Below are 27,089 nucleotides of genomic sequence, written 5' to 3'. Positions count from 1 at the left end.
TACTCTGAAAAAAATTATAGCAGTTACATGCTCTATTTACAATATTTTCTTCTAAGTTTATTTATTTATATTTAAGCTTTTGAGGTTAAATTAAAAAAGACACACAGCGCCCTCTAGTGACTGAACTACACTGGTATGATAAAAACTTTCTGTATTTGCTGGTTGCCGTAGCAACACCGTATGTGAGGAAGGGGGACAAACTTTTCTTTTCAAACAAAGAACATTTAGCAAAAGTAAAGTTTTACACTGATTTTTTTTTTTTTTTTTTTTTTTTTTTTTTTTTTTTTTTTTTTTTTTTTTTTTTTAGCAATTTTGAGCTTTGTGTTTAAATATTAGGGGGGCACGGTGGCTTAGTGGTTAGCACGTTCGCCTCACACCTCCAGGGTCGGGGTTCGATTCCCGCCTCCACCTTGTGTGTGTGGAGTTTGCATGTTCTCCCCGTGCCTCGGGGGTTTCCTCCGGGTACTCCGGTTTCCTCCCCCGGTCCAAAGACATGCATGGTAGGTTGATTGGCATCTCTGGAAAATTGTCCGTAGTGTGTGATTGCGTGAGTGAATGAGAGTGTGTGTGTGTGTGTGCCCTGTGATGGGTTGGCACTCCGTCCAGGGTGTATCCTGCCTTGATGCCCAATGACGCCTGAGATAGGCACAGGCTCCCCGTGACCCGAGGTAGTTCGGATAAGCGGTAGAAGATGAATGAATGCATGAATGTTTAAATATTCATTTTAAAAAGGGAAATTAAGTAACCCTTTATTCTATAATCTCTCAGTTCTAAGTTTATATATTCTCTCAATGCTGCTCTAGGCTGCAGAGTTGATTAGTCTGAATCTCAGTTGTGAACATGTTGGTCTTGTAAATTCACACTATTCCATTTTTAATACTTTTATTTACTGCAGTACGAGAAACAGGAAAAGAAAATAAGATAGGGATGTAATCTGCAGGACATAAGTAACGAGGGGCAAGTCGATAAGAGCTGAGGCTAGGAACTTTACTGTATGTAGCTATCCTCATGCACCAGAGATTTATAACACAAAAATAGGGAAGCAGGAGAGACGGAGAAGTCTTCTGCTGGTTAGTCTAATCATGAGCAAGTTCAGAAGGAACATCAAGAGAAGATCAGAAGGAACTTATGTTCAAGGTATTAAGCCCTGAACCTTTAGACAGCATCTGCTATGTACTTTGAGTTGTGTCCAAAGGAGGAGAGAAAAACAGTCAAACAAATCATGCATACCTGAACTAATTCATTCAAAGATAGCCTACACAGACAGATAATTAGCAATAAATAAATAAATAAATAAATAAAATAACTTTGCTTTACTATAAGCTTTTTTAAAATATATAATGTATTAATAAATAAATAAACTTTTTTTTTTTAATTTATTATTAAATCAGATTAAACTGTAAGAGTATTTTAAGATGTAATCTGGTCATTTTCCCCTCAAAAGTTACATGTTCACTATTCTTCTGTCTGGATAAATAATGAAAATGTTTTAGTTATAAAACAAAATTATGTTTGTACCAGACATACATATGCTTATATACATATTATATATATATATATATATATATATATATATATATATATATATATATACATACATATATATAATTTGAAAGGGAAAAAAAATGCTGTGAACATCAGATACTATTTTATGTTTCAGGTTGTCCCACTCTCCCTTATATCAAGCTGAGGACAATATGAGTGGCCTGACCATACAAAATTGAGTGCTAGACGAGCAGAGCAAAGGTGTAAGAGCTAGAGTAAGGTTTAGCCCTTTTCCCCCAACAGCCTTTTCTGCTTCTGCTGAGGTTGAAAGCTCATTTAACCTTTCCCCATATTATTAACATACTGTATGTACTCATTTCACTTCCCAGTTGTTTTTAGAGGGGCAAAAGTAAATGCAAATCATTTAGTATTATACCAACTGCTTTTATTAATCTGAAAAGCTGCAACAAGTTGGCATAAGTAAATGAGCACCAGATGTTTTCGGGGATTATAAACTATTCCTTATAAACTAAGGGTGTCCTGCATTCACATCATCCCTTTCCAGATATGATTGGACTCTACTGTCATACAGCATGCGGCCTTCAAACTGCACTGTGCTTTCAGTCATACCTACACAAAAAATACACTAAATAGTGACCAGCTTTTTTTTTTTAGGAAAAAGAAACAGAAACATATACATTAATCATTTATTATAGGAGAAAAATCCATCAACTCCTGAAATTAGCTTTGGAAATGGCCCAAGTTAGCAGAATATTATAGCTATATATCATCCACAGCAGTGACACACTTTACTATGTAAATAATTAATTATAAATGTATTTAAAAATAACACTCTGGGACAATTTTGATGCCTTTTTTGTCTTAGATTAGATCTATGTGTGGGGGGGGAAAAGAAAAAAGTGAAGTATTTAAAAAAGACAATTGGTAAAAGACAACAAAGCCATTCTCAGACATGATGTACAGTCTTCAGGTTTATGTGCCATTATAAACGAGATGGAATTAAATAACCATTCGAACGATCATTTGAATAATCTTACAGTTATCCATGCAGAGTAATTATTATTTAAATAATTACTTAGACAAATAAAGAGCTCTATTATATTAGGTACATGTTACATAAAATACATATTTACAATATAATGTAAGTGGTGTGATGACAGATTTAGAGTGAAAGGTGTAACACTAAATCCGGAGTGCCTTTGAGGATCACAAACATTCTGATCTCTCTCTCTCTCTCTCACACACACACACACACACACACACACCTTCTCGCTCCAACACCTTAACAGACACAAGTACCACTGAGAAGACGTTCTTATTAACATGAATTCAGCTTGATTCATATTGTCTCACATGCTAAAACTCATGTACAGTTCATGCAGGAATGCCACCATTAATAAAAAATCTCCCAAACATTAAAACAATAAAAATCCCTTCTGACAAGGCTTCATGTAGTGTTCATATAAAGTATTTTTAGACCTTTTTTACGGTTTTAACACAGAGGAATGGTTACAGGGAGCAGACAGATTTACAAAGGCAATGTTAAAATGATTGTGTAATTAACTTGTATGAGGACACATCTGCAGAAAGGGCATGGTGAGGTTTTGGAGTCAGAGTTTACACATGAATACCAGCTTCTCTATAGCACAGCCTGAGATCTCTCTTTAGCCTTTTCCTCCTCCCGCCGCTTCATGGCTTGGATCATTGCCATCTCCTTCGCCTCCTTCTTCTGGTTTCTGGCCTCGAACAGCAGCCTGGCAGATGCAAAAGTTTGCTTTGTTAATGTTTGTAAAAGAAATAACTACCCAAAAGCAGGACTATCAAAGCCTTGTCTCATTCGTGTTACACCGTGAACTGATGTCCATTAGGCATGGTCTGGTATTGCTGTTAAATATTATTCCACAATAATTACTCAGTGTTTAAAGACTATTTTGTTTGTTTTGTTTTGTTATTGTTTTATGTGAAACTTTTGAAAATTCTTATTCGTTTTTAAAATGCTTTCAAATGTAAAATCCCCCAGAATTACTTAAAAAAGGCAACAAATAAGAAAAAAGAATAATAAATAAACAATACATTAAAAGAAAAGTATTTACTTTATGATGTTTTTTAAAAAAGGTCTAAAATGCTGCCCAGATGATGAGGAGGTGTATACATTTACACAACAGGACAAAATATGCCCATTTGAACTGAACTGTAACAAGTATGTTTTTTCAAACCCCCCTTTGCTTTAGAATAGTAACTTCCACTCTCCTTGGATGGCTTTGGTCTAGAGTTTGGAGCGTGATTGTGGGGATTTGCTCGTTTAGCCACAAGAACGTAGATATTAGTGTAGGTTTGGGGTTTAGTCACTGATCCAATTCATCCCAAAGATGTTCATTAGGGTTGAGGTCAGGGGTCTGTGCACAATATTTGAGTTCTTCTACTCCAGTCTTGGAGTAAATCATGTCTTCATAGATCTTACTTTGTGCACAGGGGCACTGTGACTGAGAAACAGCAAATACATAGAGGAGTAATGGTCAGGTGTCCACAAACTTATAGTTTATATAGTGTATACATTTCATTTCCTTATTTTATTGACATTTCTAAGGAGACTTTCCATGAAGCCAAATAAACACATGAACAAAGTTGCATCACCTCAAGTGAAGATTTTAAATCTTTGTCTTAGTAAAAGTAGGATTACCAAGAAATATGAAGTTACAGGGTGTACAATCATTTTCGAGTAAACCCTGGATGCGAGGACATACAGTGCACCATCACAGAGCACCATGAACACATTGACATAAAGTTCGGTATAATAACGTCTTCATCACTGTGTGTCTACGTTGCAGCATTTCTCAGTCAAGCACATACTGGGAATAAAAAATAAAAAAAAGAAGAAAAAAGCCCACCTGTTTTTTATTATCCTCTGCACAATGTCATCGGTGGTGAGAGTGTTTCTACTATCCACAATCCGCAGTATACCTTTCCTCATAGGTACCTGTACAGCAAGTCAATACACACATCCATATAAAAAAAAAACTACAGTTAAAGATACGCATAGTGACACACTGTGCAATAAAATACAGTGTAACACTCTGCTCTAATGGAAATATTAGACCTGATTTAAGTAAAGCGTGGACAGTATTATAAGTATGTGCACCGTCCAGTTTATTAGGAACTCCTGTACACTGGCTCATTTATGCAGTTGCTCAATGCATTCACTTCTTGCAGATATAGATCACAAGCTCCTGTTAATGTTCACATCAGACATCAGAAGGGGGAAACAGTGTAATCTCTGTGACTTTAACATTGGCATGGTTGTTGGTGTAAGATGTCCTAGGAATTGCACACATAACAGTTTTTTGAGTTTACACAGATTGGTGCGAAAAACAAGAAACATCCTGGGGGTGGAGTGTCTGCAGGATGAAACATCTGGTTGCACTAAAATTGGACAGCTAGACAAAGAGCAGGTGCCTTGCTCAGGAGCCCAGCTGTGGCAGCTTGGAGATCCTGGGAGAAGAACTCACAGCCTTCTGCTCAGTAGTCCAACACCTTAATCACTGAGCCACCACAGCCCTACTATATGAGTTACTATATCATACCTGGAATCTCAAAACAAACTGAATATTCTCCTCTGATCTCTCATATCAACAATGCATTTCAATGCACAAAAGTGTCACACAGTCAGTGTTTTTTTTTTTTTGTAGACTGTTTTGTGTGAACATCCCAGGAGATCATCAGTTACTGAAACACTCAAAGCAGCCCAAATGCATAACGTCTGCCACATGATTGGCTGATGGATAATTAGATATTTGTATTCTTTTTTTTTTTTTACTGCATACAGCACCTTCTCTAAACAGTCCTTTGCTCAACCATATTATTTTCCTGAATGAGCAGTTGGTAAAATGGAAGCACCTGGTGGCTGACTTTACACACCTCATCTTACTGAAGGCTGTGTCTGACTGGGTTATCTTTGGAGTCGGCAGTGATGAAATGTGGTGAAAAAGGTCAAATCAACTGTTGTTTAGGTTTCAAGTACTCACAGCATAGGGGTCTGAGCCATCTCGGTCTGGAAACACTTCAGTCTTTCCATGACAAACAAGATCCACCTGCACAGTGAAAGGATTAGGAATATCATCAAACCCAAACAGATACAACAATGAAAGCAGTGACTGCAAAGCATTTATCATTTAAAAATTTTCTTCCCTCAGAAATACTTGACTCGTACCTTAAAATGGTCTAGCAAATCCTTTGTAACTGTGTATGGAGCTCCAATGACCACCTCTGAGACATACTGCAAAAAGGCAAACAATTACAGTACATACAAAAACTTGTGCTTTTAGTTATATTCAATGGGACATACTGTAGCTAGCCTCAACAAGACTTACCCGACAGGCCAGAACACTCAGTGTTCGCTCATGGATGTTCATGATGGGATAATTCTTTCCTTTGTAGCGATTCACCTCCTAAAATGAAATGAATAAATATTCATTCATTCATCTTCTACCGCTTATCCGAACTACCTCGGGTCTGTGCCTATCTCAGGCGTCATCGGGCATCAAGGCAGGATACACCCTGGACGGAGTGCCAACCCATCGCAGGGAACACACACACACACACACTCATTCACTCACGCAATCACACACTAGGGACAATTTTCCAGAGATGCCAATCAACCTACCATGCATGTCTTTGGACCGGGGGAGGAAACCGGAGTACCCGGAGGAAACCCCCGAGGCACGGGGAGAACATGCATGCTCCACACACAAGGCGGCCATCAATATATATATAAAATAAAATATAGCATTCCATTGTATACCATAATTAATGTATAATAATAGGCTATAAATGAGATATTCATATTATTACACATTTAATGCTATGAACTTCCCCAAAACAGTTTAGTTCCTGTTTTTATATTTTTATTTCTTGAAGACTTGCCCATGCTGGAAAACTTTTTTAAAAATAAAATAATTATTAGTCTTATTATGTGTCATACTGTGGATTAACTGTTACTAAAGAAATGATAATGTATAAGATCAAGCAACTGTTCTTTGAATTTGAAACGCTCATTTTAAAGCAATAGATAGCAATATAAAATATAGTAAATTCAGATAATTTATCAGATTCAAATAATCAGATAATTCAGAGATTTCAACCTTGCTGTGTTGTAATATTTAATGCTTTACTGCCAGTAAGCATTAAAATGCTATGAAGTCACCTGATCAAAATGTAATCCGACAATAACGTATGGCTTGTCCGAAAGCTTGTAAACTGCCTCCAAAAAATCCACATGGCCAATATCTGAAGAAAGTTAAGTCAAACTTAACCATGTTTCAAAATGAAAAGATAAAAGTAATATCGGCTCAAGTGTGCATGGATCTTGTGAGTTTGCTAGGATACGGAAAAGGTCAAAGGCGCCAGCCACATATATAATGGTGTCCCCCGGCTGCGGCTCCTTCCCCGAGGCAAACTGGATGATTTTTTGGGACGTCTGCAGAAACTGAGACACGCCTGTCCAGGGACTGTGACCCTTTGGACCCTGCAGGATAAAAAATGAAATTGTAAATTGACTTCCTGTGCTTCATACTGTATATAAAGGAAGCTTAATGTTGATTAAACATGATTACAAGATATAGTAAAGTGTTTGCTTTACATCTCACTCTTCCTTAAACTAACCTCCCAGTTGAGGTGCTCTTGTAAAGCAGCTCAGGTATATCACAGTATCACAAACATCTATCTATTTCTTTCTTTATGGTGAATGCACCTGTCCCCTACAGTGCGCCCCCCCCCCCCCAAAAAAAAAGCTATGATATGCAAAAGAAAATAATTTCACTGTGCTGTAATGTATATGAACAAATAAAGTTGTCTTCGTCTAATGACAGTGATATGCACTTATCATGTGCACAGGGACTCTGATCTGACTCGTTTCATGTTGCATGGCAAAATAAAATTTCACACAGTTCTAGAAAAACTGAGCTGTGTCACGTAAAGCCAGAAAATCAGATTTGTCACTTTTACTTAGTGATTTAAATGCTGAAAAGTTCATGTTTTTTATTACTTACCCCCTTGATGGAAGGCTAATTCTCTAGAATTTCTGAGAACTGAAAATATACTGTCAAAGGCTCTGAAGCTCATTGCTAGATGACAGATTTAATAAAGATTTCTTCATTCCCTTTATAGAGTTATTAATGAATTGGCAGTTTTAAGCAACTAAAGCAGTTCAGTGGTGTCCTGTTTGGGAACACTGCTCGATCTGAATCACAGCTGTGGTCTTTATGTCTTTCTAGCTGCAACCCATGCCACGAGTTGCCAAGTTGGCACTCTCGTGTGAAAGCACAATGCAAAGATGAATGGATAAGTGGGAAGAGGGAAAACAGGATTAGAAAGCAACAGGTACAACACAGAATGAAAAGGCCTGTGAAGTCTAAACACATACTGTACATAACACAAAGTAACACAAATGTGATGTGAAATATCTGCTAATCCCTTATGTGTCAAGCTTTAGGCCCAGACAACATATAATCACTTCATAAGGTAAAACTGATGATATTTGGGTAACAACATGCAAAGGTCATTTTTAGAAAGGCATTATATGGCCAAAGGTTTGTGGACATCTGATCAACGTTTTTTTATCTTCCTATTTTACCCAAATTTATCATAAGCTCAACTCTTCCGGGAAGGCTTTAGACTAGATTTTAGAGCATGGCTGTGGGAATTTGCTGATTCTGTCAAAAGTGCATTCATTGAGGTTAGGTTCTGATGTCAGGCAAGAAGGCCTGGGGTGCACTCAGTATATACACTATATAGGCAAACCTTTGTGGACATCTGATCATCATGCCCATTAATGTGCCTTTCCCAGATGGTTGCACGCAGATTTTGATATGTTTTATGATTTTCTGACAAATGCCGTTACACTCTCTGGATACACTCTGAACAGGACGATAGTCCACTGCAGGGCACACTGCATACTCACTGACACCGTTACTCACACTTAAATGCAAAATCTTGTACCCAGTCCACCTGAAAGTAAAATACTAACTGCAAAACAATGCCTCCCATTTGTAAGACCGGCCATAGAGTTTTTTCTTCTGCATTGGCTCACAGGTGATATTTAATTCATTTGTACATAATACCTTTTTAGAATTAGGAAGAATTAAAAATGCCATTAGATGACTTCCCATTCTTCTAATCCTGCCACACACTCACCCTTCCAAAGTTGTCTGTGTGTTGCTGATAATCTGAACTTCCCTGAAAGGAGAGACAAAAACAGGACCGATTATTCATTGCTGTAGATAAAGCAGTAAAGTACGTAGACTGGAATGGTACAAAGAATAAAGGGAGACTCACTATGTTGCTGTGATGAGCTTTAGTCATCAGGAGCATGCGGCCAACCAGGTCTGTGGTGGACACACCCTGTGTCCTCTTACACTCTCTGCAAAAGACATTTTATTCAGCACCTGCAAGATGGTTAAAGATCAAGGTGGATTCCAGCCTCATTCCCGGTCTTCCCAGGATAAAGCTTTAAATCCATTGCAACCATGATAAAGCAGTTACTGTAGATGAATGACTGAACGAATGGATGTGGATCACCCACCGTGACTAACCGGTGTGATAGTGGATTAGACTGTGGATTAGACTGTTATTAGACTGTTATCACAGCATGACCACTGACCAGTTTGACACTTGCCTGTATCTGCCTGACTTTTTCACCTCTTCATATGTGTCCTTTCCGTCTACTGTCAGAGTGATGTCATCTAAATGGAAGGAGAAATGTTCAATCATGAGGGTCCAACACAAGACTGCAATTTCTCTGAATCTGTATTGCACCATGATTTAGGAAATTAATTGATGTTTTTTATAAATCTCTACTAAAACAAAGTTAATTTTTAGATAGAGTGTGTATTAAGTTTAACTTTGTTAAACCGCACATATTCTAAGTGGCATTTGGTGATGAATAATCTATTAAAATATGCAATCTGTTAAATAAATTCAGATCAGATCATACTATATGCTGTATAGTTACACCCCCGATCAGCCATAACATTAAAAGCAGACAGATAACATAGATTACGTCATTACAAATGCTAAGGAGTGGGATATATTAGGCAGCAAGAAAGCTAGCATAAAGATCTGAGCAACTTTGTCTGACTTTTCTGAGATGAAATTGAGTTCATCACAATGTAATTAAATTTTTTATTTGTAAAGCGCTTTTAACAACATTGTCTCAAAGCAGCTTTACAGGAATAAAAATATCCCTAATGATATTTTGATACTGATAACAATCTCCTTAATGAGCAAACCAAAGGCAACGATGGCAAGGAAAAAGCCCCTGAGATATTATGAGGAACAACGAAAGGACTCAAAAAGGAACACGGCCTCATCTGGGTGACACCGAAGAGTGTGATTAAATACTTAAATGTCCTTTCTACAGCTGTATACAGACAATATATTGTATTATAGTCATATAGTATGGATAGTATGTAGTTATATATGTGTATAGTGTTCGGTTACCTCATCTGCTATTAACAGCTGCTTGTTCTAAAAGGATTTCATGAATCCAACAGTCATTTAAGCCAAACATGCATGTTGCCAAGTGATGTGTTATAATGTTAATCGCTGAAGTTTGTAAAGCCTGCTGCAAACGTCAATATTGATAATGTGTACCTCCATGTACACAGAAGTCACAGTTGTACTTGTCCAGAGTCTCCAGAGTGGTAACATACGGTGCACTCTCCACTATGTCATCCACCCATTTGATGGCGCGCACCATCTTGTACCTCTCGGCCTGTGTGAAGACAGGTGGGCCCTTGTGCTTCGAAATCTCTTCTGTGGTTTAGGGAGGACAAAATAAGAATTTATGTGTGGCATGGACATGTGACATAATGCCATTAAAGGGAAAATTGTGACAAAATGTCATAGTCTATGGTGATGTTGGGACCTGAAGGGACTGATAAAGAGAATTTTAGTTGAGGTTTTTTTAGTTTTCGTTTAGTCTTAGAGGCTGTTACGCTACTGCTAGCGAAAAAGATAGTAAAGATGTTAACACAATATTTTGTTACTTTTACTGAATTTTGGTTATGTATGTGTGTGTGTGTGTGTATATATATATATATATATATATATATATATATATATATATATATATATATATATATACACACACACACACATACATAACCAAAATATATATACATATATGTATGTATGTATGTATGTATGTATGAAGTTTTTCATTTTGAATATTAGGAATATTAGGAATAAAAATGCTCAAATCCTAAGATTCAATCGGATGTAAACTTTTTAACTGGTTCATCCATGAGTTCAGGTTATGATAACTTATTATTTCAACTGTAGGTGAAGGTTACATAATGGTTGTGTTTTGTGTCACTTACCATCAGTATGCACTCCCACTATGAGATAATCCCCCATAGACTTGGCTTGTCGTAGTTGGTTTGAATGTCCATAATGGACCATGTCATAGCTAAGAGAAAGTCATACAAGGACAGTTACTCCACCATAGCACACACACATGGCAGGTGGTTCAAAAACCATCCAACAGCCACCTAAAAAGCTCTTCTATAAAGACATTCACTATGCATTCATTCTGCACAAATGAGAGCCCTTCAAAGCCTAAATGCTATTAGTTTAGCTATTAGTATACCCTCAAAGGAATTTGCATCGTAACAAGCCATACCTGAATGGGACTTCTGTGAAATCTACATACAAAGACTTACTAAAAACATGGATCCTGTCCCTCCAGATTAGACAGATGGCCTAATCAGAGTACTGTAGCTAGACCGGGTTCTAGATATTATCGTAAACTGTCATACGGAGTAACAGCTAGTGATGAAGTATGTTTATTTATTTAACTCTGTCATACGGAGTAACAGCTAGTGATGAAGTATGTATATTTATTTAACTCTGGTTTAGACCATAAAATGGCACTTACTTTGCATGTCTGCCTTTTCACAACAATAAATAAAGAACCAAATAGATAGAGAGAAAATTGAAAATATAATGATTTATACACACTCAATGCCATTCTCTCTCTCTCACACACACACACACACACATTTACAAACTCATGCACAAGCATGTTTTTTGGAGTTGGAGAGAAAACTGAACTAAATCAGTGCCCTTAAAGAAAACCACTGCCCTTCTTCTGAACTTGAGGGTCTACAGCATCTTTAGGCTGGTGCGTTGGTGACAAAGCCTGGGCCACTGTAAATAAGGGTAAACAGAATCCTGGGTTATCTTGTTTCACTTTTCATGCTGCTCACACTTTACCCGGGGTTATTTATACATTTGCTGCGCCATACAACCGTGATTGGATAAATACAGCACAACTGGTATAAATAATGCTTTCACTTCAATGAGTGAACATCACCTGAGAGACTTTACCAGCCAAGTATTTCTATGCTATAAATTTGGATGCATGTTATCTTTATCAAGATAAATCTTGACAAATCCGATACACTAGCAAAAGCACTACAAAACTCTTTGCACAACAAGCTCATGATGTTGTTTCTTATATGGTTTCATCACTTTGCAAGAACATTAGCATTTTCTGGTTAAGTGCCCTTTTAAACTTCCTGCATGTAATGAGGGAGTCATTCTGCTCATGTGATAGTGAATCAACATAAAAATAAAAAAAGATCAGGCTACAAATGGCAGATCCAGCTCTATATGAAGAGTTGTTTAGAGGCCGGGAACTGAATGGGAGGGGTGGATAGAGCTGGTGCTTGGTTACGGATGGCATTCTGTGTGTGTGTATATATATCCACTACATTATATGTATATTTATATATCATGGAGTGTAAGGCCCCACTGTTTCTTTAAGAAGGTTCATGATCAGAACAGTATCATTGAAAGACCATGAAATATTAAGTATGGAACTGGTTAGCAGACACCCAAACAGCACCTGAGCTCTGTGCTCCACTAATCAAGAAACAGATCACATACAGAAAGACCAATGAAAGCTATGTACAATAATCAGGCAACGGATAAAACTAATTAATTAGTTTATGGCTTCAAATAGCTTAAAATCTGAACACTAGGTTTCTCAGCTACTTATATAAGATTAAATTATATTCACAAATTCTCTAGTGTAGGTTCAAAAGGACTCGTGACAGTCCAGAACAAAATTACTATCACGCAGTTGGAGAAAAGCCAATTTTGAGCAACAGGAGATTATCTTACTAACCATCTTACAAACATGTCAATGTCACCTCATCATGCACTTTGTACGGACCTGATTACGTCAGCACGGGAAAAAGTTATGTTTAGTCCGAGCAGACTTTGAACTTCTGGATCTTTCTGTCACAATGATATAGACTTTGACCCTGAATGTTTCGAGAACCCAAATAAAGATATTATGTAATGCACATGCCATGTGAAGTGGTCAGGTGCTGAAAGCTCTGTGTATCAAAACATCTTGTACGGTTCAGCCTGTCACAAGACAATAGAGTTAAAAATAAAATAAGCACAGTATTAGTATAGTTAGTATAATGTATGGGTATTGATACTAAGTGTGGCAAGAGAATTCAGTGATTCGGTGGTTAGCTTGGTCTCTTGATAATACATAATTAATAAGAATTTGCCTTAATCTTGAAATTTCATTAACTGTAATTCCATAATTATCTCTTTAACACCGTTTCAAATTTGTTCTCAAACACTATGACTTTTCCTCTTAGCCTGCCATCCTCTTTTGTGTCCTCCTTTACTAGACAATTTCAAACGACCATGACTGTAAGAAAACCATCTCATTTTTTATAAAAACTGTACGTTCTACTTTACATTGTTGTTGTTTCCGCTGTTGTTAATGGATAACGGTTATGTTGTATAATATAGTTGAATAGGACACAGCAGATTATAAGGAGCAGTACCTAGAAAAAGTGTAAAAAATAGATTATACCGTTAACGGGTTTGTTTGAATGAAACTTTGAGTAAGACTGTGTATTTTTTTAATAGAGCCAAATGATTATCAACAGGTCCTGAAGGTATACTGATTCTCCACGTTTACTCTGCTGATTCCACCGTTTTAATATTACGGCATGTGAAAAATTCCACAACATTCCACTGATGTACAAAAGGGAGGCAGAGAGAAATGGCTGGAATTCTCCAAGAGAAAGCCTCCATAATCCTGGTGGGCATGTACATGAATTCAAAGCATTTTCCCTACTTTTTTTTTGGTTTTCATATAGGAGCCAGATGCACTAGACCCAGGTGAACATCCTGCCCTCAAAGCAAGCACTGTGACATTCAGTTCCACATGGGCTGTAGTGACATGAACACTTTCTGTAAACAATGGCTCACTTGTTAGTGTATTCACTGTGGGCCAAGACAGTGAAAAGCCACGCTTTTAAAAATGACGATTAACATCAAACAATCTAAAGGAAGTCTCAATCTAGTCCCACTCTGTAAAATATGTAGCAAGACACACATATGACACATTTAAAATGTCTTTTCTATGTGTTTTAATATATATTATGCACTATGGGCTGTATGGTGACTTGAATTTGCTCACTAGTGAAATAAACTTGATCTAGTGATGAGAGACAATGTGACTTGCATGAAATTCTACTAAGTCTCCTGGAAATCCCTCAGCACACAGATTCACAAACACAGCAAATTCCCTGGTGCTGAATGAACACCCAAGGTGATACTTCTGCTGTTTGTACAACGTAAATGTATAACAAAAATATAAATGTATAACAATAACTGAACTAATTTGCATATGCTTTCGTCTGAATGTCTGTGTAATAACTCAATGCCGACAATATAATGTAACAATTTGTTAATAAGCATTTTGCTAGTATTTTGTTTCCCATGCAGACTGATATTTAACATTACGATGTAAATTTCAGTCTATAAGCAATGCATAATACAATGCACATGTAAATACGACGCAATTCGGCCTTGCCTGTGGCATAAAAATTCACAAAAGTTCTCTAGTCTAGTTGTAGTGCGATTGCACTCACAGTCAACACAGTATGTACTATCCATACGGTATATAAAATAGATCAGGGTATATAAAGGAGTTGGACAGATTATAAAATAGTTTTTTGAGGAGCAGGTGTTTCCTGGTGTGTAAGGGAACATGCTTTACTGTTTCGTTAGGAAACTTTTCCAACCTTAACAGTGAATCCTTGGACTAACGGAAATGGGGTAAAGGTGAAGCTACCGGGCTCAAGTGTTGCCTAATAACTTCATTTGTATGTCTACAAGAATTGGTGTTATTCTATGCAATGTAGTAACCTACACCCTCAGAAAATAAGGGTAATAAACTATACTACTGCGGTGGTAGGTAATTCATGTGTGTATCTTTTACCCTGGAAAGATGTATGCCGTGTACTCATTTAAGCATTAATCTAATAGATAATTATGGTACTACAGTGGTTCTTAAACATTTTGAATGATTTAAAAGGTGCACTACATACTATAGTATGCATCTAGGCATCCCAGTGTCAAAAGGGAAAAGTTTTTATTCTCTGTGAGGATAGTTTTCCTTATACTGCAATCACTACCTCAGTATCCTGGAATTTTAGCAGAAAACATTTTAGCTTAGTGGTTAAGGCGTTGGACCCCGGATCAGAAGGTCATGGGTTCGAATCCCAGCTCTCCACCCTTGCTGGGTTATTAACCTTTACCTCTTGTCAATGGCTCAGTTTTTTTTTTTTACAAATTGAAATAAAAATGTAAGTCACTCTGGATGAGGATGTCTGCTAAAGACCAGAAATGTAAAATAACGGATCTTTATGCGTTTAAACACTGCAGGTCCTTAAGGAAGTGCCGCAGTGAAACGCATCACGAGGCTCCTTAAATATCGCATTTAACCTCTAAACCGTTTCATTCTAAAGAAAGCTTCTAAATCTCTATAAATGCTCTTTGTAAATGTGGGGAATGTAGAGAAATAATGCGAACTTACCATCCGTCACACCACACTCTCACGACGCGTCTCCTCTTCTCGGGACTGCAGGCGACTGCCGCCGGTTTGCTCTCCGCCTCGTCGCCCGCTGTTACCGCCTGATGGTGTCCGTTTTTCATCATCTTCTTACCGTGTAGAAATGTCTACGCGTTCTGTTCCGAGCCTACTGCTACTAATGACGGTAAATATTTACTCGTAATATAGCTCGTACGTCCTTTTGGCAGGATAGCCGGGTTTTCGACATTTACGGCAGTGACGTTCCGAAGCCGCGCGGCCACGCCTCCTGTTCTTGCCGGGGAGATGATGGCGTCACGCGGACACGGAGTCGTACGATAAGCGCCTCCAGTCAACAGTGAGCCAATAGCGCACTGATTACGCGTGCACACTACCGTACTACACAGTACACTGAAATAATCCTCCGCCATTGGTCGGTTTTTACACCAGATAGGACGCAGCTGTCATCGAGACTTATTTACTGACGGCTCCAGCATCACGTGATAACAGTCTGAGTAATAGACTGTAGAGTAAAGTAATAGTATCTGATAATTATCACACATTTACATTTTAAACATTATAAACATTTTAGACAATAGTTTATTAGTTTCATATGACTATTTCTAGTTTCTAGAAATAAATAAAAATGTACAGCTTGTAATATATACCTATATATGTATATGTTACATGCTGTACATTTTTATTTATTTATCCTTTATTTTACCAGGAAAAATCCCATTGAGATGAAAAATCTCTTCTATCAGGGAGTCCTGGCCAAAATGACAGCACACAAAGTTTCACATAAAAATATTTCAAGACAAATAATACAAAAGAGTCCTGTCGAGCACTCAGAACTAACAAAATATATAAATGTTAAGTAAAACAAGAACATGATTCTTTCAAATGAGACACCAAAAGGTTTCTAAACATATTTAAAGATGGGAGCATGTCTAGCATCAAAATACTCTGCATTTCATTCCATAATCTAGGCGCATAACAAGAAAAGGCAGTTTTACCAAACTCAGAGTATGATCTAGGCACAGTTAAAAGTCATTTAAAGGACGATCTAGTTTTACTACCAGAACAATAACTACCAGAACAATAAGATAAAAGACTACAGTTATACAAAGGCAGTTTACCTATTAGAGCTTTGGCAATAAACATCAACATATGCATTTTTCTCCTCTGATACAAGGAGGGCCAGCAAACCAAATCAAACAAAGTGCAATGATGGGTACGTGTAGGAGCATTAGTCACAAATTTTATTGTAGCATGGTAAATACAATAAACATATGTTTACATATATATCTATATCTATCTATCTATCTATCTATCTATCTATCTATCTATCTATCTATCTATCTATCTATCTATTTATTTATATATCTATCTATCTATATATATATATATATATATATATATATATATATATATATAAAAAAAAATATATATACATATATTACATGCTGTATTTACATATGTGCAGCATGTAATATATAGATATATATGTAAACATGTGTACAGTGAATAAATATACAGGCTATAAGATACACATAAATAAAATGTATGTAAGGCACAATGTGTGTAGAGGATGAGGAGTATAAAAAGCTTCATAGATATGAAGTTTCATATTAGTTTCATATATATATATATATATATATATATATATATATATATATATATATATATATATATATATATATGAAACTAAAAGACTATTGTCTAAAATTCATTTGGATATATTTTCACTTTAAATATTAAGAAATATTACCTGCCAATAACTGAGACTGGCTAGAAAAGAGGCCTTTCAGATTATCTAAATGAATTTAAAAATAACTGTTATATCTTTAATGATTCAGTCAATAATGATAGTTATTGGCAGGTCAACATTTTCTCTATATACAGTAACACCTTGCACTTATATACATGTAACAATGCTTAATATTGTGGTCTGCAAATTTTTGTCGTCAGATAGCGTGCTGTGCCTGCAAGACATTCACAAGGTGCTTTAAACACAACAATATTAAAATACATATTGAGTATAATAGCAACCCAATAATGTTGAATTCAATAGAGCAGATTTCCTAGAATAAAGAATAGAGCCTCCTTCTGACGCACCAGCAGATGGAGACTTAACCCAAAGTATGAAAGTCGTAGTGTTTCTATAAGCATACAATCCCTAATAAACACTTAAAAGAGGTTCTTTAAGAGTTTAGATGATAAGTTTTTGAAACTCCATGAAAAGGTTTTGTATGGAAGCCTTAGCGAAGAGAGCAAGAAGTGTGTTTTCATGTGCAGTCAAATTTTCCAAAGACCCCACAAAAAACAAGCAGAAGGCTAATGTGACTATTACGTGTGTGTTAAGATTTTTCCAATTTGTGCATTTCAATATTATCCGAAATTATAATAAAATTGCTAGTTAGCTAAAATGCCTAATTAATATTGCTTAAACAAACCGACATAGCTTGCCTTAAGTCAGGAAGCTAATTTACATAAAAAAAAATAGTTAATGCTAGATAGACGTCCGCTAATGACATCCCATTTTTAATCTGTAGGGTTTAATATGGAGTTGGCCAACCCTTTGCAGCTATAACAGCTTAATATCTTCTAGGAAGGCTTATGGGAATTTTATGGGAATTCCTTTAGAAGTGCATTTTTGAGGTAAGACAAGTACACTGTACGTAGGACAAGAAGGCCTGGCTTGCAGTCTCTGCTCTAATTCATCCTAAGGTTGAGGCATACCTCCACACCTCCACACCAAACTAGCTCATCCATGTCTTTATGGTCCTTGCTTTGTGCACTGGTGCACAGTCATTTTGGAACAGAAAGAGGCTATCCCCAAACTGTTCCCACAAAGTTGGGAGTATGTAATTGTCCAAAATGTCTTGGTATGCTAAAGCATTAAGAGTTCATGTCACTGGAACTAAGTAGTCAAGCCGAACCCCTGAAAAACAATCACACACCATAAGCCCCCTCCACCAAACTTGCGCTTGGCACAATGCAGTCAGGAAAGTACCGTTCTCCTGGCAGCCACCAAACCCAGACTCGTCCATTGCCAGACAGAGAAGCGTGATTCGTCACTCCAGAGAACACATCTTCACTGCTCTAGAGTCCAGTGGCAGCAGGCTTTACGCCACTGCATCCAGCGGTTTGCATTGCACTTGGAGGTAGCTGCTTGGCCATGTAATCCCATTCTATGAAGCTCTCTATAGACTGTTTTTTATCTAATCTGAATGCCACACGATGTTTGGAGGTCTGTAGCTATTGATTCTGCAAAAGTTGGTGACTTCTGTGATTTTATGTGGCCTACCACTTCGTGGCGTTCCCAAATGCTTCCACGTTGTTATAATACCACTAACAGTTGACCATGAAATATTTAGTAATATTTGAGGAAATATTCAATAATGGACTTATTGCACAGGTGGCACCCTATCACGGTACCATTCTTAAATTCACTGAACTCCTGAGAAAAAAACATTCTTTCATAAATCTTTGCAGAAGAAGTCTGCATGTTTAGGTGCTTGATTTTACACATCTATAGCCATGGAAGTGATTGTAACACCTGAATTCAATGATTTGGAGGAGTGTGCCAAAACCTTTGGCAAAACAGAGTACTTAGGCTATATTGGTATTGAAGAGTTGTCTATAATAGACAAATTTATCTAGCTACATTTTTTTTAGCTTACAAGACTATATGGGCAACATATTAGCTTTAGTGGCATGTCCTCAGAGTTGTAAATTAAAAACTACTTGCACACATCTTAAACATTTTTTAAGGGGTCCGTTGATTAGAGATGTGCCCAGATAATCAAATACCTGGATAATTTGTGTATGCCCACATAAAGTCAGTCAAATAATATATAAAAGAGCTATATCAGATACTGTTTTAATGCAGAGTGCAGTACTGTCATGGTGTATATGAGGACTCAGAAAGTTTTTACCCTTATGTACTCTTTTACTACTAAAAGCCTATTTAAGATTAACGTTAAACACTGCTAGCGGATCCTCTTTGCAGCTTGTCAGTTCAGGAGGTTTTTTAAAAATGACCACTAATGCTACATTACAGGTTTTAAATTTTCAAGTTATTATTGAGAAAATAACATACAGCAAGGGAAATAGAAAATCTGAAAATGTATTAACCGATTTAGTCAAATAAAAAGGAAGCTGGAGAATCACTTACCAGCTGGTGAAGATGGTCTAGCAGCTTGATCAGATCGGCTTGTGTTTTGGCAGCTGGTAAATGATCAGGCCAAACTGGATGTATGGCAGAAACGATTTTGCACATACAGCATGTCTTGCTTGGTGACGCATATTATATACAGTGGTCACTGTTGTCAATTGCATTACGTTCATTCACTGGTCTATTGAATATAAAATGGAAATATATGTAAAGACCTTAATTGTATTATAACTTTGCAATTAAATATACATTGTGAGTCTGAACTATAGATCATATAGTTTGTGAATAAAATTACATTTTCCAAACATTCCTCCTACCCACTAACCTTGAATTGAACTTAGAGCACTCACGTAACATGCTACAGACTAAAATATGGAGCATCTACTGTGATTTCTTTAAACATTTCTTTTCATTATTTCTCTGTAGCAAGGCTGACAAACAGAGAAATCATGGGAGCTGCCATCAACACCAAAAGCCTGGCAGTTAACCAAGCATCTGTTCATTAACTCTTACAGATATTTATATAATAAAATTACACAGAAGGCACATCCCTAGTACAGTATATACAGCACAGCCAGACAGATAATTCTTGTCTTAGCAAAAAACATTAAAAAAAGCAAAAAAAAAAAAAAAACAACAAGAAACACAATATACCATGAATAAACTTTGGCAGTGCTTTTCCAAGATGGAGTCATTTTTTGCTAGTGATTTGCTCCTGAATATGTATAACTCAATCTTTACAATGCTTTGAACTGTTTGAATGTCATGCTTTAACATAATGAATTAAGTAGGTATATGATTAGTCACTTCAAGAGTCAGGTAATGAAATGCTTTGGATGAATAATCTTGAAATGTCATTTTGTTCTGCATTCAGTTCAGATGAAACCTGGCTATTAGTCACCACATTTTATTAAACCAGCCCCAAGTGCCACTTAAAAGAATTGTTGGTTAAGTTTCCTTCATGGAAATACAGCTAACATCTGTGGAGCTATGCTAATAATGCAAACATGACATGTATGAATGACTTAAATGTAAGTCACGCTGGATAAAAGCATCTGCCAAATGTTTTAAATGTAAATGTAAACAATGTTAATAGCAAGAGGTAGTTTAAAAATTCAATTCAATTCATTTGTATAGTGCTTTTAACAATTCACATTGTCTTAAAGCAGCTTTACAATATAATGCTGTGTAAAAAGTAAAAAATGACAGTGAGCACTTCATAAAGAAATAATTGTGCAGTGGAGGCACATTTAACCACCCTCATGAAACAGTATGAGTCAAGTTTCCTATAACTTTGCTTTCAAGCACTTGAATGGTCAAGTGGGCAAAAGCTACATGCTAAAATTAAAAAACTTTTTGAGCATGGCTGGAAATTGGAAATGTTGAAATCTGCCTAATTTATTTATAGTTCTAATAACTAATCTCATGCACCTTTAAATGTAAAATATATTTATAGTTATAATAACTAATCTTATGCACCTTTAAATGTAAAATGCGAAAACAAAGTCAAGGAAGAAATGTATAAAACATGTGATTCTTATTATTGTTTATGTATTTATAACTTGTAGTATGCGGAGAATAGATTACAATAGTAATTTCATTTAATAACTATTGATTTTGTTAGTATTAAAATGGTTGGAATTTTTACCGGCCATTTTACTGCTAGCAACAAGTGAACATTGCTGAGAAAATTGGCAGCAGTCGTTTCATTCTCCACACTCAGAAAGCCATCCCCTATGAGGGCACGCTAATTTGATATTAGCTTAGAGCCACAGGCATCGCGTTTGGGGGGCAGAGTGAAAGCCTGGTTAATGGCAGCAAAGGCCACATTAATTCTGCCAGGCTGAGAGAATTGGGCCAGGCACCTGCTGCAGAAGTGGGTACGAATGACAAATGCTGTCCTATATTGGCCATCGGATCACCTCACGCCTCTGTGTAGCAAATTAATCAAACCTGAAGGCCATGGGCTTTCTCTGCTTGTTGTGCAGGCAGGTCAGGTACGGCAGCAAGTGCGTGTCATGTGTGTGTCTAAAGGAACAAGTGCTACGTACACAATACATCCCTGATGCAGCTTTATTCAAAAATCAGAACGTGAAATAATCAGAATAAGTGAATAATCAAGGCTCATTTGACTTATACAAGGAACAAAGCTTAGTGAAAAAAAGAAACCACTGGATGTCCTCAATGTGGTGTTGACTATAATAGAATGAGGATGTATAACTGAGAGAAAACAGTTTTGAAAGGTGTATGTATGGGTGCCTTGTCTGGCCAAATTTAGGGCAGGCACACCACAGCGTCCCCCACTCACGTCAGGCCAAAAAACGCATGCATAGAGGTTGCTGGAAGTAGGTCGACGGGTGCCTTTTTTTGGATCACAGAGGGAGAAAAGCGTGCCAGCTAAATGATCGCACTCTCCTAAAACCTACTCCAATGGCAAAAAGCCTTCACCAGTTTTATTTTTACTCTCATTAAACTGGGTCAATGACTATGCCATAGAATATAGCCAAATACAGAAAAAAGTCATGCTGACCAAAGTCAAGACCTTATGGACATCTCTCAAAACCTTTTTATTGATCATATATAAAATAAAGGAAGCTGTATATCACCAAACATACAATATATACAACAGATATACAACAGTACATCAATAACTTAGTCAAACCCAAGAAAGACTATCTGCATGGTTAAAATCCACAGTTCTTATATATGAATATAGATATTAATACATCATCACTTTTTTATGTACAGATTGCAAAAAAGTACAATAATTTAATTAATAAAGTTACAGTTCACCCATTTTGTTACTGTATTTCGTACAAAGTACTCATATATATCCAAAACAGCACATTCTATTCACCGATAACCACCTCACATTTCATAAGCTTTTTTTTTCTGATTTAACAATTCTGAGACAACAAACTAGTCATATATGAACCTGGTGTTTGAACCCTCTCAACGAACAAAGAACATGATGAACAAAGCCCGGTTAGCCTAAAGCTAATAGAGTTTGTCACATTAAGTGCTGATCAAGTGAGTGAACCTCGGAATCTCTGGTAAGACAATGGTAGGGATTAAAGGCGGCTCTCCTGGATGCATAGTGTGATCTGTGTTTAAAAATGACAAGGTCTCCTACAGAGCTGTTAGACATGTCAATGTCTGGACTGACTAAGCTAGAAAAAAAAAAGCTTCTATTCCTGATGCTGTTACTCAAAGCACAGCAAAAACAGACTTCTTTATCATTCAATACTCAGCTCGGTGTGATATCTCTCCTTCATCCTGTCAATCTTACAACTGCTCTATTATGCTAACTATCATGGACATCAGACTATGTGAAATAGCTCAGATCAATAATTTATATCCACAAAAGGATAAAGTGGGGCGTTTGTCCAAGAACTCCATTTACCACTACAGAGGAGGCCTGTGTGTAGTACGTAAACACGAGAAATGCCTGAGAGCCTGAAATGGTTTTTGTTTTCTTTTTCCCCCAAAACCAGGAATAAATTTAGATTACTATAGACTTTGAGAATGATAAGCTGTATGATAAACCGGCAGCCAACTATTTTGGTGTTAAATTGTATTTTCAAAGAGGACATGTAAACTTAACTCTTTTGTTAGCATAATTGCTACGATACTTTTTTTTATCTTGTTAAGAGTAAGCTTTTCCACTGGCATGTTTGCTGTTTAAAAAGTAGGCTGTTAAATAACTGCCATCTACTATTTCATTTCCTCTCTGTAAACCAGATTACTGATCACATCCCTATTATTCGGTACAATAAATGTGACGTTACACTGCAACTTAGTACCACAAGTTTCCATGCAAGCTTACTGCCCAGGAAGCATACTGTATAATGCAAGAGATTTAAACTTCTTGGCCAACTACTGCGTTCTACAAAACAGGAGTTCAGGACTTTGCACCTTCACCTAAGTAATGATTTTGCTCATTGGCCAAACTGTTCCTCAGACAGTTTTTGACCCCAACAAAAAAGTAGGGAAAAAACACTCCTTACTGTCTTAGTCGTCATTTGGTGTAACGGTTTACACTTAATGCTCTTCATTGTGGTGCAACACACCTTGATGCTCAGCCAAGGCAGGATCTGGTTGTGGGAAATGATTTGTAATAGGTGGATTGTTTAAAATGACCAGGTAAAAGCTCAGAATCAGCAACATGTGGCCATGTGGAACCACTACCAAAAATCTAGTGCAAAGCTTATATATAAGGCGCACTTATGTGGCTTTCACGATGGTAATTCAGTCTGAAACAGAGCATGATTAATTGGTAATGCAAATGTAACATGGGTAATGTGAAAGCTGTCACGTGGACCAGGAATCACACTACGGTACCAAACCCGAGAGTACTTGTAGCAGGTGGTGTGAGTTCGGTTGCCCTGGAACTGTGCCATGATTCTAGTGAACGTGAAGCAACTCATACTAATAACCTGTGCATGTGTTTTAGCAGATGACGAAATCACTGGTTTCCACAACACAGTGTGTTCTTCATGCCCGTTTGTGATGATGTAAGATGAATGCAAATGCAGCGAGGTCTGAAACCAGACCAATGCTGCAAGAACAATCACACTTGGAATCGGGCTGCAGCAAACATGCCCAGTGTGAAAACCACCTAAGACAAAAAGGAATAGTCGCCTTGCAAAAAACATATTCAGAGAATATACACACTCCATTCAATACGTGGACAGAGCCTTCTAGTCAAAATGTTTTCTAACAACTTAATGACTTTGTTGCACGTTGGATTGTTCACTTGTCTGGTGGAATAGTTAATGAATTTATGATTTGTCCACCCCTGGGAGGACCTGTAGGAAACCCATGTAGCCAGAACTACACACTAACCATATCTCAGGACAGAACCAAGGGCCCTAGAGCTGTGATGTTGCAAGCTCCCCTCTTTGCTGCCCTTTCACCATACAGTTGGAAGCTGAATTTTTTTATCCTGAGCAAATCTACCTATCGCAACAGTGCAATTCGTTTAATTCCATTTCATATGCTCATGAAAGCACTTTGCTGATTCTCTAGTGCAACACCTCATCTACTACCATGTCCAGTCTGACACAGCTCATAAGTTATGTAATGGAAAAAAGCAAGGTAAGCGCTTGGTTGAGATTTATTTTACATAGAGATACACCTAACCTTTTTGTTGTGGTAATTAAAAAAACTTCAGTTTTGGAGTTTTACCATCATGGCAGTATTCATCAATAAATCTGTTAATTTTTTCAATATGTTGTTAATCGACAGTGTAAGTATAATATGACACACAGATTTTTTCAGTTCAACCAAAAGATCAACATACAGTATGTCACACTGTATGAAAAAAAGGCGAATGTTGGCACCACGATGAACAGCCAATAAGGCAAAAGCATGGCACAATAGTTTTAACTGAACTTCACTGCTAATTTTTTTTTTTAAACATAATTCTGCTGTTGTTTATTACGGACACATAATAACCAAAATAAAGCAGAATTCAATGATTGTAAAGAAGTTCTTATTAACTAAACCCATACACATGTTTAAAAAAAAAAGCCTTGCCAAAGTTATAAAATACCTTGCTTAACATTTGCCCTGTTTAGCACCTTCAGGAACATCTTACGTTATGGAAGTCCATTATTTGGGAGAAACCACACAGGCGGAAGAGTTCAGTTTTGTGCTGCGCAACGAAATTGAGATGGTGTTAAAAAAATCTGCATCAGTTATATGGAAGAGACCAAAACAGATGGTTAACTGTCTTCTATACATTGCCTGTCTTCTACAAATTCTTCTAAATATATTCATGTAAATAGTACAGAATGACACCAATAGAGTGGACGACACTGCCACCTGATCACTTTCACAGCACGCCACGCGCCTAGTCACTAAAAAAGCTATCAGACTTCAATAATAAGCCACTTTTGGTACAATTGCAAAGTCAATATCAAACAAGTTCAAGGTTTGTATTTTTCCCAGACATTTTTTCCCTATAAATGAGAGGTGTCCAACTCAACTGGTTAAAGTCAGGTATGCAGTTTAGTTGTTATTTACCTGCTGAAAGACACCTGATAGAAAAACTTGTTTTTAGCGATTACTATTAGGTGTGTTAATTAGTGCAGGCAAATGACTGGCAAACTGTGTTGAACTCTAACCTCTAATCTAAGACATGAATTGGACACCTCTGTTATAAATAACAAAACATTTTCTTACCAGAAAATAACAAAGATAGAGCTAAAACTTTAGCTGGACAAAGACATCAAAGAACACTTGCTAATAATAAGTAAACGATAAAGCTTGTGTGGATTAGTGTTTAGGCAACTATGACCAGTCCATCCACAGTATTAAGCTCTAGAAAGTCGAACGAAACGAAACCACTCGATACTTCACATTTGCCAATGAACTTCTACATCAAACCAGTTTTAAAAACACATAAAACAGAATTCAATCAAACAAGGAAGGAGTTTGCTATGTTCTGTGGACAGGCTCCCTCATAACAAACTTGTGTCTATGAAAGGTGAACATCACCCTCGGAGACAGTTACCGGATTTCTCCTTTTCCATGCATAAATACGGTAGTTTATTGCCTCTCCTTGTCATATTCATCAGAATATAACTTGTAAACATCATTCCACAAATGGAATTAAACAAAACAGGGCACAAAAAACTAACAGTTGGGTTTTTTTTGTTTTGTTTTTTTATGTGTTAGCCTGGCATGGCATGGAACACCAAACTTTCATCAATAAAGGAATAATTTTGGGGAAAATTCAAATTGACACAAATGCTCTGTATTTAAAACACTGTTTATCAGCCATGACATGTTTGTTGTCCATATTTTTAGCTTTTCCTGCTTTTTTTGCGCTTGACGTAACATTAAGCGAACATGAGGACATCTCATGAGTAACAGAAGCCAGGATCTAGGCCTAATACAAACTGCAGCCAATTTAAACCCATTCATTTAATGTATACTTATAAAATATTGAATTGACTGGTACATCCTGTATTCATTCTTTAATTGTTTAATGTCCGGTTACAGATGGCATTATTTTAACAGTCAAGTTTAAGACAAATGGCTAAAGTGGTCGTAGACTACCAATAATTAGACAAGCTCCAAAACAAAGATAAAGAAGCAACATTAGGATATCATGTCTTAGCTGATCAGTTGCTGCCTAAAGTGGAAAATTTGTGTAAATTGGATATTTCCCCCAACTTTGTTTTAAAGCCAATAATGAGAGTTTGTGATTTTCATCCTATTGCACTGACTGAGTGTCAAACTGCTCTTATTAACATTAATACAAGGAATATATACAAAGCTAACCTTAATATTTCTTCAAAATTTCCTAGAAATCCCATAATTGGAATAATATTTTTTATATATTAATATATAAGATATTAATATAGAATTGCTTTGTTTGTTTTTTAATATGACAAATTTTAGCAGAATGGATTCATTTAAATAGAAGTTGAGATTGTACTAAGACTGAATTTCACCTAAAACTGGCTGTGAATTCACTCAGTCACTGCAACG

General features: G+C 36.7%; 1 protein-coding gene across 1 annotated transcript; it reads right to left on the bottom strand.

The window, feature by feature from the left end:
* Nucleotides 1–2,178: 2,178 nt before the first annotated feature.
* On the bottom strand, nt 2,179–15,742 carry LOC132860844 (ethanolamine-phosphate cytidylyltransferase-like). The gene is made up of 13 exons (XM_060892120.1): nt 15,416–15,742; nt 10,881–10,969; nt 10,153–10,314; nt 9,172–9,242; nt 8,836–8,916; nt 8,695–8,736; nt 6,889–7,027; nt 6,707–6,789; nt 5,874–5,951; nt 5,714–5,779; nt 5,529–5,594; nt 4,395–4,483; nt 2,179–3,260 (listed from the first exon to the last, which is right to left on the bottom strand). Exons 1-13 carry the CDS (start codon nt 15,535–15,537, stop codon nt 3,146–3,148), a joined length of 1,203 nt encoding a protein of 400 aa, XP_060748103.1. The 5' UTR covers nt 15,538–15,742; the 3' UTR covers nt 2,179–3,145.
* Between the last annotated feature and the right edge of the window lie 11,347 nt (nt 15,743–27,089).

This window comes from Tachysurus vachellii, chromosome 18 (genome assembly GCF_030014155.1).
Source record: "Tachysurus vachellii isolate PV-2020 chromosome 18, HZAU_Pvac_v1, whole genome shotgun sequence".
Classification (NCBI taxonomy): domain Eukaryota; kingdom Metazoa; phylum Chordata; class Actinopteri; order Siluriformes; family Bagridae; genus Tachysurus; species Tachysurus vachellii.
Note: the sequence above shows the minus strand (reverse complement) of the source record. Positions and strands in the feature narration are given on the sequence as shown.

What these genes read in the sequence shown, in the direction of transcription:
- LOC132860844 (XM_060892120.1), bottom strand. Translation starts at nt 15,537, where the DNA reads ATGATGAAAAACGGACACCATCAGGCGGTAACAGCGGGCGACGAGGCG. An exon ending in AGAGTGTGGTGTGACGGATG is followed by an intron (nt 10,970 to 15,415) that starts GTAAGTTCGCAT and finishes ACTTTCTCTTAG; the next exon opens with CTATGACATGGTCCATTATG. An exon ending in AGTGGGAGTGCATACTGATG is followed by an intron (nt 10,315 to 10,880) that starts GTAAGTGACACA and finishes CCTAAACCACAG; the next exon opens with AAGAGATTTCGAAGCACAAG.